This window comes from Astyanax mexicanus, chromosome 9, assembly GCF_023375975.1.
Source record: "Astyanax mexicanus isolate ESR-SI-001 chromosome 9, AstMex3_surface, whole genome shotgun sequence".
NCBI lineage: Eukaryota > Metazoa > Chordata > Actinopteri > Characiformes > Acestrorhamphidae > Astyanax > Astyanax mexicanus.
This window is the reverse complement of record NC_064416.1, coordinates 43,634,350-43,655,526: the sequence shown is the minus strand read 5'-3', so window position 1 is coordinate 43,655,526 and position 21,177 is coordinate 43,634,350. Positions and strand designations below refer to the sequence as shown.

At 47.3% G+C, this 21,177-nt stretch overlaps 1 protein-coding gene across 1 annotated transcript in view; it reads right to left on the bottom strand.

Moving 5' to 3' along the window:
- slc24a5 (solute carrier family 24 member 5) overlaps positions 1-20,716 on the bottom strand; it is a 51,392-nt gene extending 30,676 nt beyond the window's left edge. Inside the window, exons 1-5 of the mRNA XM_022687015.2 lie at positions 20,400-20,716; positions 15,770-15,949; positions 15,278-15,361; positions 12,654-12,757; positions 11,437-11,537 (exon numbers count right to left, since the gene is read on the bottom strand). Of these exons, the coding sequence (XP_022542736.2) occupies positions 11,437-11,537; positions 12,654-12,757; positions 15,278-15,361; positions 15,770-15,949; positions 20,400-20,556 (626 nt within the window). The 5' untranslated portion in view covers positions 20,557-20,716. The remainder of the gene's footprint in view (positions 1-11,436; positions 11,538-12,653; positions 12,758-15,277; positions 15,362-15,769; positions 15,950-20,399) is intronic.
- Positions 20,717-21,177: the final 461 nt, after the last annotated feature.

Here is a 21,177-nt window from a genome sequence, read left to right as displayed (position 1 = left end):
ACTCAGACCCCAAACACAGTAACACCAACCCACTCGGACCCCGAACACAGCCACACCACCTCACTCAGACCCCAAACACAGTAACACCAACCCACTCGTACCCCAAACACAGCCACACCACCCCACTTGCACCCCAACACACCTACTCTAACATACTCGGACGCCAAACACAGCCACACCAACCCACTCGGACCCCGAACACACCCACACCACCCCACTCGGACCCTGAACACAGCAACACCACCCCACTCGAACCCTGAACACCCCACTCGGCCACCGAAAACAGCCACACCACCCCACTCGGACCCTAAACACAGCAACACCACCCCACTCGGACCCCGAAAACAGCCACACCACCCCACTCGGACCCCGAAAACAGCCACACCACCCCACTCAGACCCCAGATACAGCCACACCACCCCACTCGGAACCCGAACACAGCAACACTACCCCACTCAGACCCTGAACACAGCAACACCACCCCACTCGGACACTGAACACAGCAACACCACCCCACTCGGACCCCAAAAACAGCCACACCACTACAATCGGACCCTGAACACAGCAACACCACCCGACTTGGACCCCGAACACAGCAACACCACCCCACTCGGATCCCAAAAACAGCCACACCACTACAATTGGACCCTGAACACAGCAACACCACCCCACTCGGACCCCGAAAACAGCCACCCCACCCCACTCGGACCCTGAACACAGCAACACCACCCCACTCGGACCCCGAACACCCCACTCGGACCCCGAAAACAGCCACACCACTCCACTCGGACCCCAAACACAGCAACACCAACTCACTCGGACCCCAAACACAGCAACACCAACTCACTCAGACCCCAAACACAGTAACACCAACCCACTCGGACCCCGAACACAGCCACACCACCTCACTCAGACCCCAAACACAGTAACACCAACCCACTCGGACCCCAAACACAGCCACACCACCCCACTTGGACCCAACACACCTACTATAACACATTCGGACGCCAAACACAGCCACACCAACCCACTCGGACCCCGAACACACCCACACCACCCCACTCGGACCCTGAACACAGCAACACCACCCGACTCGAACCCCGAACACCCCATTCGGACCCCGAAAACAGCCACACCACCCCACTCGGACCCTAAACACAGCAACACCACCCCACTCAGACCCCGAAAACAGCCACACCACCCCACTCGGACCCCGAAAACAGCCACACCACCCCACTCAGACCCCAGATACAGCCACACCACCCCACTCGGAACCCGAACACAGCAACACTACCCCACTCGGACACTGAACACAGCAACACCACCCCACTCGGACCCCAAAAACAGCCACACCACTACAATCGGACCCTGAACACAGCAACACCACACGACTTGGACCCCGAACACAGCAACACCACCCCACTCGGATCCCAAAAACAGCCACACCACTACAATTGGACCCTGAACACAGCAACACCACCCCACTCGGACCCCGAAAACAGCCACACCACCCCACTCGGACCCTGAACACAGAAACACCACCCCACTCGGACCCCGAACACCCCACTCGGACCCCGAAAACAGCCACACCACTCCACTCGGACCCCAAACACAGCAACACCAACTCACTCGGACCCCAAACACAGCAACACCAACTCACTCAGACCCCAAACACAGTAACACCAACCCACTCGGACCCCGAACACAGCCACACCACCTCACTCAGACCCCAAACACAGTAACACCAACCCACTCGGACCCCAAACACAGCCACACCACCCCACTTGGACCCCAACACACCTACTCTAACACATTCGGACGCCAAACACAGCCACACCAACCCACTCGGACCCCGAACACACCCACACCACCCCACTCGGACCCTGAACACAGCAACACCACCCCACTCGAACCCCGAACACCCCACTCGGACCCCGAAAACAGCCACACCACCCCACTCGGACCCTAAACACAGCAACACCACCCCACTCAGACCCCGAAAACAGCCACACCACCCCACTCGGACCCCGAAAACAGCCACACCACCCCACTCAGACCCCAGATACAGCCACACCACCCCACTCGGAACCCGAACACAGCAACACTACCCCACTCGGACACTGAACACAGCAACACCACCCCACTCGGACCCCATAAACAGCCACACCACTACAATCGGACCCTGAACACAGCAACACCACACGACTTGGACCCCGAACACAGCAACACCACCCCACTCGGATCCCAAAAACAGCCACACCACTACAATTGGACCCTGAACACAGCAACACCACCCCACTCGGACCCCGAAAACAGCCACACCACCCCACTCGGACCCTGAACACAGAAACACCACCCCACTCGGACCCCGAACACCCCACTCGGACCCCGAAAACAGCCACACCACTCCACTCGGACCCCAAACACAGCAACACCAACTCACTCGGACCCCAAACACAGCAACACCAACTCACTCAGACCCCAAACACAGTAACACCAACCCACTCGGACCCCGAACACAGCCACACCACCTCACTCAGACCCCAAACACAGTAACACCAACCCACTCGGACCCCAAACACAGCCACACCACCCCACTTGGACCCCAACACACCTACTCTAACACATTCGGACGCCAAACACAGCCACACCAACCCACTCGGACCCCGAACACACCCACACCACCCCACTCGGACCCTGAACACAGCAACACCACCCCACTCGAACCCCGAACACCCCACTCGGACCCCGAAAACAGCCACACCACCCCACTCGGACCCTAAACAGAGCAACACCACCCCACTCGGACCCCGAAAACAGCCACACCACCCCACTCGGACCCCGAAAACAGCCACACCACCCCACTCAGACCCCAGACACAGCCACACCACCCCACTCGGAACCCGAACACAGCAACACTACCCCACTCGGACACTGAACACAGCAACACCACCCCACTCAGACCCCAAAAACAGCCACACCACTACAATCGGACCCTGAACACAGCAACACCACCCGACTTGGACCCCGAACACAGCAACACCACCCCACTCGGATCCCAAAAACAGCCACACCACTACAATTGGACCCTGAACACAGCAACACCACCCCACTCGGACCCCGAAAACAGCCACACCACCCCACTCGGACCCTGAACACAGCAACACCGCCACACTCGGACCCCGAACACCCCACTCGGACCCCGAAAACAGCCACACCACTCCACTCGGACCCTGAACACAGCAACACCACCCCACTCGGATCCTAAACACAGCAACACCACCCCACTCGGACCCCGAAAACAGCCACACCACGCCACTCGGACCCCGAAAACAGCCACACCACCCCACTCAGACCCCAGATACAGCCACACCACCCCACTCGGAACCCGAACACAGCAACACTACCCCACTCAGACCCTGAACACAGCAACACCACCCCACTCGGACCCCAAAAACAGCCACACCACTGCAATCGGACCCTGAACACACCAATACCACCCGACTTGGACCCCGAACACAGCAACACCACCCCACTCGGACCCTGAACACAGCCACACCACCCCACTCAGACCCCAGATACAGCCACACCACCCCACTCGGAACCCGAAGACAGCAACACTACCCCACTCAGACCCTGAACACAGCAACACCACCCCACTCGGACACTGAACACAGCAACACCACCCCACTCGGACCCCAAAAACAGCCACACCACTACAATCGGACCCTGAACACAGCAACACCACCCCACTCGGACCCCGAAAACAGCCACACCACCCCACTCGGACCCTGAACACAGCAACACCACCCCACTCGGACCCCGAACACCCCACTCGGACCCCGAAAACAGCCACACCACTCCACTCGGACCCTGAACACAGCAACACCACCCCACTCGGACCCCAAACACAGCCACACCACCCCACTTGGACCCCAAACACACCTACTCTAACCCACTCGGACCTCAAACACAGCAACACCAACCCACTCGGACCCCAAACACAGCCACACCACCCCACTCGGACCCCAAACACAGCAACACCAACTCACTCGGACCCCAAACACAGCAACACCAACTCACTCGGACCCCAAACACAGCAACACCAACTCACTCAGACCCCAAACACAGTAACACCAACCCACTCGGACCCCGAACACAGCCACACCACCTCACTCGGACCCCAAAAACAGCCACACCACCCCACTTGCACCCCAACACACCTACTCTAACACACTCGGACGCCAAACACAGCCACACCAACCCACTCGGACCCCGAACACTCCCACACCACCCCACTCGGACCCTGAACACAGCAACACCATCCCACTCGAACCCCGAACACCCCATTCGGACACCGAAAACAACCACACCACCCCACTCGGACGCTAAACATAGCAACACCACCCCACTCGGACCCCGAAAACAGCCACACCACCCCACTCGGACCCCGAAAACAACCACACCACCCCACTCAGACCCCAGATACAGCCACACCACCCCACTCGGAACCCGAACACAGCAACACTACCCCACTCAGACACTGAACACAGCAACACCACCCCACTCGGACCCCAAAAACAGCCACACCACTACAATCGGACCCTGAACACAGCAACACCACCCGACTTGGACCCCGAACACAGCAACACCACCCCACTCGGATCCCAAAAACAGCCACACCACTACAATTGGACCCTGAACACAGCAACACCACCCCACTCGGACCCCGAAAACAGCCACACCACCCCACTCGGACCCTGAACACAGCAACACCACCCCACTCGGACCCCGAACACCCCACTCGGACCCCAAACACACCTACTCTAACCCACTCGGACCTCAAACACAGCAACACCAACCCACTCGGACCCCAAACACAGCCACACCACCCCACTCGGACCCCAAACACAGCAACACCAACTCACTCGGACCCCAAACACAGCAACACCAACTCACTCGGACCCCAAACACAGCAACACCAACTCACTCAGACCCCAAACACAGTAACACCAACCCACTCGGACCCCGAACACAGCCACACCACCTCACTCGGACCCCAAACACAGCCACACCACCCCACTTGCACCCCAACACACCTACTCTAACACACTCGGACGCCAAACACAGCCACACCAGTCCACTCGGACCCTGAACACAGCAACACCACCCCACTCGGACACTGAACACAGCAACACCACCCCACTCGGACCCCAAAAACAGCCACACCACTACAATCGGACCCTGAACACAGCAACACCACCCGACTTGGACCCCGAACACAGCAACACCACCCCACTCGGATCCCAAAAACAGCCACACCACTACAATTGGACCCTGAACACAGCAACACCACCCCACTCGGACCCCGAAAACAGCCACACCACCCCACTCGGACCCTGAACACAGCAACACCACCCCACTCGGGCCCCGAACACCCCACTCGGACCCCGAAAACAGCCACACCACTCCACTCGGACCCTGAACACAGCAACACCACCCCACTCGGATCCTAAACACAGCAACACCACCCCACTCGGACCCCGAAAACAGCCACACCACACCACTCGGACCCCGAAAACAGCCACACCACCCCACTCAGACCCCAGATACAGCCACACCACCCCACTCGGAACCCGAACACAGCAACACTACCCCACTCAGACCCTGAACACAGCAACACCACCCCACTCGGACACTGAACACAGCAACACCACCCCACTCGAACCCCAAAAACAGCCACACCACTACAATCGGACCCTGAACACAGCAACAGCACCCCACTCGGACCCCGAAAACAGCCACACCACCCCACTCGGACCCTGAACACAGCAACACCACCCCACTCGGACCCCGAACACCCCACTCGGACCCCGAAAACAGCCACACCACTCCATTCGGACCCTGAACACAGCAACACCACCCCACTCGGACCCCAAACACAGCCACACCACCCCACTTGGACCCCAAACACACCTACTCTAACCCACTCGGACCTCAAACACAGCAACACCAACCCACTCGGACCCCAAACACAGCCACACCACCCCACTCGGACCCCAAACACAGCAACACCAACTCACTCGGACCCCAAACACAGCAACACCAACTCACTCGGACCCCAAACACAGCAACACCAACTCACTCAGACCCCAAACACAGTAACACCAACCCACTCGGACCCCGAACACAGCCACACCACCTCACTCGGACCCCAAACACAGCCACACCACCCCACTTGCACCCCAACACACCTACTCTAACACACTCGGACGCCAAACACAGCCACACCAACCCACTCGGACCCTGAACACACCCACACCACCCCACTCGGACCCTGAACACAGCAACACCACCCCACTCGAACCCCGAACACCCCACTCGGACACCGAAAACAGCCACACCACCCCACTCGGACCCTAAACATAGCAACACCACCCCACTCGGACCCCGAAAACAGCTACACCACCCCACTCGGACCCCGAAAACAGCCACACCACCCCACTCAGACCCCAGATACAGCCACACCACCCCACTCGGAACCCGAACACAGCAACACTACCCCACTCGGACACTGAACACACCGACACCACCCCACTCGGACCCCAAAAACAGCCACACCACTACAATCGGACCCTGAACACAGCAACACCACCCCACTCGGACCCCAAAAACAGCCACACCACTGCAATCGGACCCTGAACACAGCAACACCACCCGACTTGGACCCCGAACACAGCAACACCACCCCACTCAGACCCTGAACACAGCCACACCACCCCACTCAGACCCCCGATATAGCCACACCACCCCACTCGGAACCCGAAGACAGCAACACTACCCCACTCAGACCCTGAACACAACAACACCACCCCACTCGGACACTGAACACAGCAACACCACCCCACTCGGACCCCAAAAACAGCCACACCACTACAATCGGACCCTGAACACAGCAACACCACCCGACTTGGACCCCGAACACAACAACACCACCCCACTCGGATCCCAAAAACAGCCACACCACTACAATTGGACCCTGAACACAGCAACACCACCCCACTCGGACCCCGAAAACAGCCACACCACCCCACTCGGACCCTGAACACAGAAACACCACCCCACTTGGACCCCGAACACCCCACTCGGACCCCGAAAACAGCCACACCACTCCACTCGGACCCCAAACACAGCAACACCAACTCACTCGGACCCCAAACACAGCAACACCAACTCACTCAGACCCCAAACACAGTAACACCAACCCACTCGGACCCCGAACACAGCCACACCACCTCACTCAGACCCCAAACACAGTAACACCAACCCACTCGGACCCCAAACACAGCCACACCACCCCACTTGGACCCCAACACACCTACTCTAACACATTCGGACGCCAAACACAGCCACACCAACCCACTCGGACCCCGAACACACCCACACCACCCCACTCGGACCCTGAACACAGCAACACCACCCCACTCGAACCCCGAACACCCCACTCGGACCCCGAAAACAGCCACACCACCCCACTCGGACCCTAAACACAGCAACACCACCCCACTCGGACCCCGAAAACAGCCACACCACCCCACTCGGACCCTGAAAACAGCCACACCACCCCACTCAGACCCCAGATACAGCCACACCACCCCACTCGGAACCCGAACACAGCAACACTACCCCACTCGGACACTGAACACAGCAACACCACCCCACTCAGACCCCAAAAACAGCCACACCACTACAATCGGACCCTGAACACAGCAACACCACCCCACTCGGACCCCGAAAACAGCCACACCACCCCACTCGGACCCTGAACACAGCAACACCGCCACACTCGGACCCCGAACACCCCACTCGGACCCCGAAAACAGCCACACCACTCCACTCGGACCCTGAACACAGCAACACCACCCCACTCGGATCCTAAACACAGCAACACCACCCCACTCGGACCCCGAAAACAGCCACACCACGCCACTCGGACCCCGAAAACAGCCACACCACCCCACTCAGACCCCAGATACAGCCACACCACTACAATCGGACCCTGAACACAGCAACACCACCCGACTTGGACCCCGAACACAGCAACACCACCCCACTCGGATCCCAAAAACAGCCACACCACTACAATTGGACCCTGAACACAGCAACACCACCCCACTCGGACCCCGAAAACAGCCACACCACCCCACTCGGACCCTGAACACAGCAACACCGCCACACTCGGACCCCGAACACCCCACTCGGACCCCGAAAACAGCCACACCACTCCACTCGGACCCTGAACACAGCAACACCACCCCACTCGGATCCTAAACACAGCAACACCACCCCACTCGGACCCCGAAAACAGCCACACCCCTCCACTCGGACCCCGAAAACAGCCACACCACTCCACTCGGAACCCGAACACAGCCACACCACCCCACTTGGACCCCAAACACAGCCACACAACCACCCCACTCGGACCCCGAAAACAGCCACACCACCCCACTCGGACCCCAAACACAGCCACAACACCCCACTCGGAACCCGAACACAGCAACACCACCCCACTCGGACCCTGAACACAGCCACACCACCCCACTCGGACCCCGAACACTGCAACACCACCCCACTCGGACCCCGAACACTGCAACACCACCCCACTCGGACCCCGAACACTGCAACACCACCCCACTCGGACCCCAAACACAGCCACACCACCCCAATTAGACCCCAGACACAGCAACACCACCCCACTCGGACCCCAAACACAGCCACACCACCCCACTCGGACCCCGAACACAGCAACACCACCCCACTCGGACCCTGAACACAGCAACACCACCCCACTCGGTCCCCGAACACAGCAACACCACCCCACTCGGACCCCGAACACCCCACTCGGACCCCGAAAACAGCCACACCAGCCCACTTGGACCCTGAACACAGCAACACCACCCCACTCGGATCCTAAACACAGCAACACCACCCCACTCGGACCCCGAAAACAGCCACACCACGCCACTCGGACCCCGAAAACAGCCACACCACCCCACTCAGACCCCAGATACAGCCACACCACTACAATCGGACCCTGAACACAGCAACACCACCCGACTTGGACCCCGAACACAGCAACACCACCCCACTCGGATCCCAAAAACAGCCACACCACTACAATTGGACCCTGAACACAGCAACACCACCCCACTCGGACCCCGAAAACAGCCACACCACCCCACTCGGACCCTGAACACAGCAACACCGCCACACTCGGACCCCGAACACCCCACTCGGACCCCGAAAACAGCCACACCACTCCACTCGGACCCTGAACACAGCAACACCACCCCACTCGGATCCTAAACACAGCAACACCACCCCACTCGGACCCCGAAAACAGCCACACCCCTCCACTCGGACCCCGAAAACAGCCACACCACTCCACTCGGAACCCGAACACAGCCACACCACCCCACTTGGACCCCAAACACAGCCACACAACCACCCCACTCGGACCCCGAAAACAGCCACACCACCCCACTCGGACCCCAAACACAGCCACAACACCCCACTCGGAACCCGAACACAGCAACACCACCCCACTCGGACCCTGAACACAGCCACACCACCCCACTCGGACCCTGAACACTGCAACACCACCCCACTCGGACCCCGAACACTGCAACACCACCCCACTCGGACCCCGAACACTGCAACACCACCCCACTCGGACCCCGAACACTGCAACACCACCCCACTCGGACCCCAAACACAGCCACACCACCCCAATTAGACCCCAGACACAGCAACACCACCCCACTCGGACCCCAAACACAGCCACACAACCCCACTCGGACCCCGAACACCCCACTCGGACCCCGAAAACAGCCACACCAGCCCACTTGGACCCTGAACACAGCAACACCACCCCACTCGGACCTCGAAAACAGCCACACCACCCCACTCGGACCCTTAAAACAGCCACACCACTCCACTCGGACCCTGAAAACAGCCACACCACCCCACTCGGACCCCAAACACAGCTACACCACCCCACTCGGACCCCAAAAACAGCCACACCACCCCACTCGGTCCCTGAACACAGCAACACCACCCCACTCGGACCCTGAACACAGCAACACCACCCCACTCAGACCCCGAAAACAGCCACACTACCCCACTTGGACCCTGAACACAGCAACACCACCCCACTCGGACCCCGAACACAGCAACACCACCCCACTCAGACCCTGAACACAGCAGCACCACCCCACTCAGACCCTGAACACAGCAGCACCACTCCACTCGGACCCCGAACACAGCAACACCACCCCACTCGGACCCTGAACACAGCAGCACCACCCCACTCGGAACCCGAACACAGCAACACCACCCCACTCGGACCCCGAAAACAGCCACACCACCCCACTCGGACCCTGAACACTGCAACACCACCCCACTCAGACCCCAAACACATCTACTCCACCCCACTCGGACCCCAAACACAGCCACACCACCCCACTCGGACCCCAGACACAGCAACACCACCCCACTCAGACCCCGAAAACAGCCACACCACCCCACTCAGACCCCAGACACAGCAACACCACCCCACTCAGACCCCAAACACATCTACTCCACCCCACTCGGACCCCAAACACAGCCACACCACCCCACTCGGACCCCAGACACAGCAACACCACCCCACTCAGACCCCAAACACATCTACTCCACCCCACTCGGACCCCAAACACAGCCACACCACCCCACTCGGACCCCGAACACACCCACACCACCCCACTCAGACCCTGAACACAGCAACACCACCCCACTCGGACCCTGAAAACAGCCACACCACCCCACTCAGACCCCAGACACAGCAACACCACCCCACTCGGACCCCAAACACACCTACACCACCCCACTCGTACCCGGGCTCTGGACTAATTACTTCTGAGCCCCAAAGCATTGTTCAAACTGGACCAAAAGTACCAAAACCCTGAAAAAAACACACTCAGGTCCGGAAAAAGGCCAGTGTGAAAACGTCCCAAGCATGAGAACCGAGCTTGTGTTAAAATGTACTCAACTCTGAAAATCACGCAGTCATCTGTAACTGTGTTAATCTTAATTTATAGAATAAGGATTTATAAGAATAATTTATAAGAATACTGTTTATATCCTGTCATGGAAGACATTTTCTCTGGTTTAAAGTACAGATATGAGTGCTCGCTTCTGACTAGTTTCTAAACTCCGCCCCAATTTCAGTAGTGGGTTCTGATTGGACAGTGATTACATTGCATTTTGGCACGAATACTACACTGCTCCAAGACGAAATGCAATCCTGTGCAATTCTAACACAAATTCAGTGTTTGGTTTGTAAATTTTGTGTATTGTTTTACAATAAAGAGATCAGACAAACATGTAAAAACTCACCAGTAAACTCGATTATCAGAGATGATGGCGATCACTGCAGTAACACTGATTGCATACGCCACACAATCCCTGAATAGTGGCCAGCAGGTCAAACGCCCCACCTGGAGACAGAGCAAAAAATCTGATATTAATCATATTATATAAATATAAAATGACATATACAATAACAAACTTGACTGAAATAAATATATTTTCCCTTTTTTGTGTTACTTTACATAAAATATGAGAATTGGTATTTTAGGTAGTGTAAATCACTTTTACACCACTGTCATTAACCCAAACCCCTCTCACGGACAAAGGTGTAAAAAGTATTGATATTCATTACTCTGTAGGTAGAAGTATAGATACTAGAGTTTAAAATACTTCTGTAGAAGCTGAGGTATTAACTCAAGCTTTTTACTCTTTAAGTAAAAGAGTAAAAGTACTGCTTTCAAAACTACTTAAAGTAGTTAGGAAAAATGATTTAAGGAGAAAAAAAATAAAGCCAATGAGAAAAAAAGCTTAAGCCATGCCCACAGAGTCCCATAGTGCACTAAAAACACATTTTTCTAAAAGCCATAATGACTATAATGTTTTATTAAAATGTTAATGTTGATAATATAATGTGGGATGCACTAGGCTGTTCCCTGTTTCAGCTGCATAAATGCTGATTGTAAATGAATGTATTTTAGTAGAATATAGTAAATATATTAAAGAAGTTTAGTTGAGCTGGAGTTTATCTGGAGTTCTCTTGAGTCTCTGCACGGATCATCTTCAGACTAGACTAAATACATCTGCTATGTTCTTGCTGGAGTGTGTGTGTGTGTGTGTGGGGGGGGGTCATGCAGGTGTGATGGATCACAGTATAAACCAATAGGGAGTCAGAATGGTATGTGTTTATACTTCTCTACATCCAATCACAATCAGATTCACTCTATCTGGATGGAGAGATTTATCTGGATGGGGGTTTTATTGAAGGATGAGAAGCCGGAATGAAAACCAGCTGAAATGAAATAGGAGTAACGAGGCTATTTTTAAAATGTAAGGAGGAGAAAGTTCAGATGATTGTGTGAAATTGTAAGAAGTAGAAGTTAAAAGTTGTCTAAAAATAAATAATTACTCCAGTGAAGTATTGTTACCAACACTGTATGTGCACTTCATTGCTTGACACCTCTGCTTATGACCATTGGAAACAGTAGCATAGTGTTCATGTGTGTGTTGTCATTAATAGAACATACCACTGCAGTTAGTATTCCACAGGCAGCACAGATGCCCAGCAGGTTATACACAGCCGAGCCCACAATTGTACTCACGCCAATATCTCCCTTCGTCACAAACACACCTGAGAGAGAAGCACAGGGATTCTGTTACCTGTTCAAGCCCAATGCAACACATCCTCAATAAAGCTGGTGGAATCAGTATCATATATCTCATTCAGTGGTACCTATAAACATGGGCACAGTCAGTCTATGCTATAGTTCACTTCAGTCCATTTTCTGGCTTGCAGCATTCCATGCATTTTTGTTAACTTTTAGGCTTATAGCTTAGTGTAATGCTAAAGAGGCAAACCTCAGAACCCAAACATGCCTTAGCGCTTTAAATATACATGGGGTTCATTCGAAAATAAAGTAAATTTGAGTAAATTCAGACAGAATTCAACAAAATCACCTTAAATAGAAGAGCAGTTGAGTTCTGGCACCATATGGGGCATATTAGGGGTGTCACGATTTCAATATTTCATCAAAATCGCTCAAAATTATTTCATGGTCTCGAGCCTCAAAGTCAAAAAGATGATCAACGATCCCTCACTGTAAGCTACGCAGGCACCCACGCTACGCAAATAGCACAGCACACTGTAGCCGACGCTGCGGACATTGTGACTGCTGAAAGAGCAGCTCTTTCTCCAGAGAATGTGTACATTCTCATCTTCTTAAAGAAAATTTGAAAATATAAAAATAACTGTTGTCTTGTCTAGCCTTAAATATGCTCATAGTTTTGGTACCTTAAGGAGCATCTTTCTCTCAGATAAAGTTAATAATATATCTTTATTAAAGAAAAAAACTTGTCATTCTTAGGGACCGAGTCTTATTTTTCATGTTTAACTGTTATAGTAGGATAGAGTTCAGTTTGTAAAGGCTCTAATTGTTCTATTATTAGTATATAATAGTGCACACTGCTGCTACCAAAAAAAGCCACTAGATGGCATTACATATATATCTTTATTAAATTGTTTAAATTTGACCATTAGTGCCTAATGTGGTGTATTACAGATCACTTGTATCACTTATATCAAGAACACCTTTTGAAATAAGATATTGTAAATTTGATGAATTAAACCAATGACTGATCATAGACTAATCTAAAACTGGCATAGGACTCTCTGCTGTAAAAAAAAAAGAAAAAAAGAAAATCGAGAATTGAATCGATTGTGACCCTAAAATCAGAAATAAAATCGAGTCGAGGATTTAGAGAATCATGACACCCCAAGTGCAAATACACTAGAGGCTGACTGAGCATCAGAAACACGTCTGTGTTTTACAATGTGCTCCAAATAAAAATGTGTCTGTATGTGGAAAATGATCCATCGATTGTTCAAACCTTTTAAACATTTGCTGCAATGGGTTCTGCTTAATGCAGATGGCGAATGAAAATCTGAGATGATCTAAGTTTGTGCACCAGGGCTCCAGATTAACATCGTCCCATCATCCAGGGTCTGATAAACATAGAACTAGGCACCAGATAGCTTATTTGATACATTTTAGAGGTTAGCACTGAATAAGGAGACTAATAAGGAGGTTATTGATTGAAATGAGTTGGGATATGTTGTATTTCTTCTGGTTAAAGCAGAATATAAAGATTCATTTCATCGTGCAGCAGTATGGGTCCTAATTTAGCGATCTAAAGACAAACTGCTTATTTAGGGACTGCCATTCTGTCTTTACTATCGTAACGACGGGAACAGTATGCTATGCCCGACTCGAAATGCAAAAAAGGCATGTTCTATTCTTTTAATTACTCACGGGTGTGTTTTGGGAGTAACATGAAATAAACCACATCACTAAAGGGCGATGTCCACAGCACAGGGCGTCTGTGAGCTGATGTATCAGAACCGAGTCGCTGCGCTTTCCTCCGAGCGTTAGCGCTGTGATGCTGCTCGGTAATGCTGCATCAGCAGCAGCTCAAAAAGAGGCGGAGTCTGACTTCACATGTATCAAAGAAAGCATGTGTTAGTCTTCACCCTCCTGGTGTGTTGGGGTTTTACTAGTGATAGGGGGAGTCCTTATGAGTGGGATGGGTAATTGGCCGTGTAAATTAGGGAGAAAATGGGAAAAATTGTCACTTGTCATTCCATTTAAGAGCCAAGTGTGCTCAGACTTTGGCGGATTGGCATTTTAACGGCGCAGCACTTCTGCACTTCTCAACAGATAAAACTGACCTGCTGGTTCACACTGTGAAGGTGTCGAAGCAGATAATTTACAGGAACACCAGTGTTATATTATTTTGTCTTCTGTTTATTGTTGATGTTAAAGTTGGGTTTGTGCACTGCTGTCTGTGTGTGTGTAACGAGCGGGGCTGTATGTATGGCATGCCTGTATTGCCAAGATAGCAATGAACGTCTGACTGTTGACTTTTGTCTGTTTTTTTTTAGTCAGCCAGAATTTTACCTAAATACACTTTATTTCAAGACCACCAGGAGCATCAGTGTAGATATATTCACAAAATGCAAGACGTGATGGGTGGGGTATAAAGCAGGAGTCTTTGTGAAATTTCTTTAGGTTTGTTTCACTGCTCTAGAAGTTTTAAACAAAATAGTTTTTGGCTGATATTATGAAATAAATTAGTGGTAAAATTTTTTTTTTACCCAGGAAAGCAGTGACCAGCTCAGGGGCTGAACTTCCGGCCGCCATGAAGGTTGCCCCGGCCACATCCTGGGAGAGCCCGAGACCTGAAGACGCACACAAATCCATCACGAGGAAAACATACTAATTATAATGCAATTCATTAATTAAGTTAACAATGTTGTCAATAATAATATTAATGCTAAATAAAAATATACTAATAATATCTAAACATAATATAACATAACAGTAAATATAGGGCTGCACAATATTGATCAAAAGATTTTAACCAGATTGCAACAGAAGTCAATGATCCATCATGTTATGAGACTAATTATGCACTCCATTTATCCAAGATTAATGTAAAATAAATTATATTGGGCCAATATAATCTTATTTTTGCTTTTGTTTCCAAATGCATTTGACATACCCACATAGCAATGACGATGTTAAAACGATATATATCTTGCAGCCCTAATTTAATAATAACATTGTTATCAACAATACAAACTTACGCTCGCTGATGACTTCCAGAGAAGGTAAAAAATAATCATCACAAATGATAGAGACTGCTAAAAGCATGTAAAAAACAATCATAAAGTAAATAATAATCCCTCCGTCTTTGCGCTCCTGCAGGGTAAAGAATCCCTCCGGGAACTCGGAGGACTGCGGGGTCACACACTGCGTCTCATTCTCTACAGAAAAAAAACAAAACAGGAGAAAATAAACTGTTGGTGTTTGAAATTTAGCGGCTATTAAACCAATTAAACCAATACAGCGTTTACTGAAACCAATCCATTCGTCCCGACTCTAACCAGTGCAGCACACAGTCCCTACAGTGTCTCAGAGCCCAGCCTGCAGCTTCCAGCTCATCTAATCCAGAGACGTTTAATCAACGTTCACTTCTGCATCGCTAAAGCATTGAAACGTCGTTGATCTCCGACGTTAGAACAGATTTATTCGTGCCCATCAATTTTACCTAGATTTAACATTGATTCAAAGTTATGGTTTTGTATTTATCGGCCTTTTAAAAACTTTAAATGAACATTGATTAAATGTTATGTTTTTATACTTATCAGCCTTTTAAAAACTTAAAATAAACGTTGATTTAATGTTATGGTTTTATACTTATCAGCCTTTTAAAACCTTTAAATGAACGTTGATTCAATGTTATGGTTTTATACTTATCTGCCTTTTAAAAACTTTAAATGAACGTTGATTCAATGTTTTGGTTTTATACTTATCGGCCTTTTAAAAACTTTAAATGAATGTTGATTCAGTGTTATGGTTTTATACTTATCGTTATTTTAAAACCTTTAAATGAACATTGGTTCAATGTTATGGTTTTATACTTATCGGCCTTTAAAAAACTTTAAATGAACGTTGATTCAATGTTATGGTTTTATACTTATCTGTCTTTTAAAACCTTTAAATGAACGTTGATTCAATGTTATGGTTTTATACTTATCGGCCTTTTAAAAACTTTAAATGAACATTGATTCAATGTTATGTTTTTATACTTATCGGCCTTTTAAAAACTTTAAATGAACTTGCATTCAATGTTATGGCTTTATACTTATCGGCCTTTTAAAATCTTTAAATGAACATTGATTCAATGTTATGGTTTTATACTTATCTGCCTTTTAAAAACTTTAAATGAATGTTGTTTCAATGTTATGGTTTTATACTTATCGGTATTTTAAAACCTTTAAATGAACATTGATTCAATGTTATGGTTTTATACTTATCTGCCTTTTAAAAACTTTAAATGAATGTTGTTTCAATGTTTTGGTTTTATACTTATCGGTATTTTAAAACCTTTAAATGAACATTGGTTCAATGTTATGGTTTTATACTTATCGGTATTTTAAAAACTTTAAATGAACTTTGATTCAATGTTATGGTTTTATACTTATCAGCCTTTTAAAAACTTTAAATGAACTTTGATTCAATGTTATGGTTTTTACTTATCTGACTTTTAAAAACTTTAAATGAACTTTGATTCAATGTTATGGATTTATACTTATCGCCCTTTTAAAAACTTTAAATGAACTTTGATTCAATGTTATGGTTTTTACTTATCTGACTTTTAAAAACTTTAAATGAACGTTGATTCAATGTTACGGTTTTATACTTATCGGCCTTTTAAAAACTTAAAATGAACGTTGATTCAATTTTATGGTTTTATACTTATCTGTCTTTTAAAAACTTTAAATGAACGTTGATTCAATGTTATGGTTTTATACTTTTCTGCCTTTTAAAAACATTAAATGAACCTTAACTCAATGTTATGGTTTTACACTTATTGGCCTTAAAACAACCTTTTTTACAACCATTTAACATTGTTTAATAGATAGAAGACGTTGATTCAACGTTCACTTTTGCATCGCTAATGCATTGAAACAACGTTGATCTCCGACATTGCACATTGATTCAACATTGATTAAATGCTATAATTTCATATGTATAGGCCATTCAAAAGCCCTTTAAAACCTGTAAATGAACGTTGCTTCAATGTCATAATTTGCAAGTTAAGCAACCCCTGATAACAAAGAATATTGAAAACTTAATTTTTTCTTTTTTTTTGCATTACATCTTTTATAGTTGAAACAATGTTGATCTCTGATGCATTGATTTTATGTATATTCAACACTATGGTTTTATACATATGGGCCTTTCAAAACTTTTTAATGAACGTTGATTCAATGTCTGAATTCCAACATTAACCGATGCAAATTACACAACCCCTGAAAACAAAGAACATTGAAAACTTATATTTTTTAGTAGCAGCTATTTCGATTCATGACAGCAAAAACAACTTGTCTACAACCTTCATTTAACATTGTTTAATAAATAGCTAGAGGACGTTGATTCAACGTTCACTTTTGCACCGTTAATGTATTGAAACAATGTTGATCTCCAATGCTAAAATAGATTTATTTGTGCACAATCAATCAATTTTACATAGATTCAACATTGATTCAAAGTATTGTGGCCCTTTAAAACCTTTGAATGAACGTTGATTCAATGTCAGAATTTCAACATTAACCAATGCAAACTAAGCAACTCCTGATAACAAACAATCTAAAAAAAACGTGATTTTTTTTAAATGCATTACATCTTTTATGGTAATGATAGTAAAACAACCTTTATACAACCTTACTTTAACATTGTCTAATAGATAGCTAAAGGACGTTGATTCAAACGTTATTTTTTCCATCACTAATGCATTGAGACAATGTTGGTCTCTGACGCATTGATTTAATGTAGATTAAACATTGATTCACCATCATGGTTTTATATGTATGCAATATTATTAATACTTATTTTTAGATAAATGTCCCTTTCTACACTGCTGAACCACAGTACAGGTTATAAGAATAGAAGACATATGCTATCAAGATATAGGCTACATATGTAATGTAAGTAATGTAAGTTAAAACAAGCCATAAATACTAAACTTTAAAGCTGTATCAATGTTGAATCAACATAAAATTGATGTGCACAAATAAATCTGAGATCAAGGATGTTTTAGTTTTACTTCCATTACCGATGAAAGATTGGTAGAACATTGATTCGATGAAAGAACAATGATTTAATAATCCTTTGCGATCTGGGACGTTAAATAAATGTAGTTTTAAAGTTTTTCTATTGTAAACCTTAAAAGATGTGATGCAACCAAATAATGAACATTTGTTCAATGTTCTTGTGCTATCTAGAGTGTAAAATAAATTTAGTTTTAATGTTGTTTTCCCATCATCAACCTTAAAAGATGTGAAGCAACCAAAGAATGAACATTTATTCAATGTTCTTTTTCTATCTGGAATGTTTAATAAAAGTTGTTTTCCCATCAGAAACTTTAAAAGATGTGATGCAACCAAAAATGTACATATAATTAATGTTCTTTAGCTATATGGAATGTTAAATAAAGGTTGTTTTCCCATTATAAACCTTAAAAGATGTGATGCAACCAAAGAACAAACATTTATTTAATGTTTTTTTGCTATCTGGGATGTTAAATAAATGTAGTTTAAATGTTTTTGTTCCATCATCTACTTTAAAAGATGTGATGCAACCAAAAATGTACATATATTTAATGCTCTTTGGCTATCTGTAATGTTTAATAAAAGTTGTTTTCCCATTATGAACCTTAAAAGATGTGATGTAACCAAAGAATGAACATCTACTCAATGTTCTTTTGCTATCTGTTAAATTAATATAGTTCAAATGTTGCTTATCCATCATCAACCTTAAAAGATGTGATTCAACCAAAAATGTACGTTTACTCAATGTTCGTTTGCTATGTGGCATATTAAAAAAAGGTAGTTTAAATGTTGCTTTTCCATCATCAACCTTAAAAGATGTGATGCAATCAAAGAACGTACATTTATTCAATGTTCATTTGCAATCTGGAATGTTTAATAAAGGTTGTTTTCCCATCAGAAGCTTTCAAAGACGTGAAACAACCAAATAACAAACATTTATTCAATGTTCATTTGCAATCTGGAATGTTAAATAAAGGTTATTTTCCCATTAGAAGCTTTAAAAGACGTGAAACAACCAAATAACGAACATTTACTCAATGTTCTTTTGCTATCTGGGATGTTAAAAAAATGTAGCTTAAAGACAGTTTTTCCATCATCAACCTTAAAAGATGTGATGCAACCAAAGAATGAACATCTACTCAATGTTCTTTTGCTATCTGGGATGTTAAATAAATATAGTTCAGATGTCGCTTTTCCATCATCAACCTTAAATATGATGCTTTTAAGTGATGCAACCAGTAAATGAAAGTTTATGATATGGTCATTAACTTTCTTGGATGTTAAATAAAGGTTGTTTTAACATTTTACTCAATGTTCTTCGCAATCAGGGAATATATTAATTACTTGAACAGGATGTTAAAGATTGTTTTAAGGATGTTTTTCCATTTTAACCATTAAAAGCTGTGATGCAACCAAAGAATAAACAATTATTAAATGTTATTTTGCTGTCTCGAATGTAAAATGTAATATATTTTAAATATATTATAGTTTAAATATATATTTTTCATCTTATACCTTAAAAGATGTGATTGAACCAAATAATGAACATTTACTCAATGTTTACTCATAATGAGGGAGGAGTTGACTCTTAGTTTCTTACCCACTGCGCGGCGGATCCTGGAGGACCTCAGATCTCGAGCAGGTTCAGCGATGTAGAAAACCAGGTGAACAGCGCAGTAGATGAGTATCACCACCCCCAGAACAGCCAGCAGCACCTCTCTCCTCCTCTTCTTCAGCTTCCCTGCGTCCCTCATCATCCTCCCAACCTCCTAACTCAACTCACACAGAGAGGAACTATCCAATCAGGAGCTCATCAACACCAACTACTGTATAACCTAAAGCTACAAGGACTGAGTTCTCTCTCCATCCAGATCTACAGCCCGGCTGCTCTCAATTACAACCAGCAGCAGCTCAGCTATAGACCTGAACTCCACCGGGCTGTTTATCTTTACACGCTCTACTCACTCAGGCCCCGCCCCCCTCTGCTGGGATTGGACGGCAGTATCTCCTCAAGGCAGGAGCTCTGAATGGGTCCCATGATGCCAAGGTTTGTGACAACCAGAGACCCAGACTTCAGTAAAAACGTACTTTAACCCTCCTGTTACCTTCAAATTTACTCATTACTTACTTAGTTTTGGTGTCAATTTGACCCTATTTTTGACCAGCTATTTTGAACTATAAAAAAATATCATATAATAATAAACTTTTTACCCAAGTTTATGTCACATGCTATATTTGATTGCTGACTACTTAAATAGCCATTTAAAAAAATCTCATACAAGCAGAATACATGTTATGCGACTATGGAGAAATATCTATAAATCTATACTATGAACTATATGGTAACACTTTAGATTAAGTGTTGACTAACTAACACA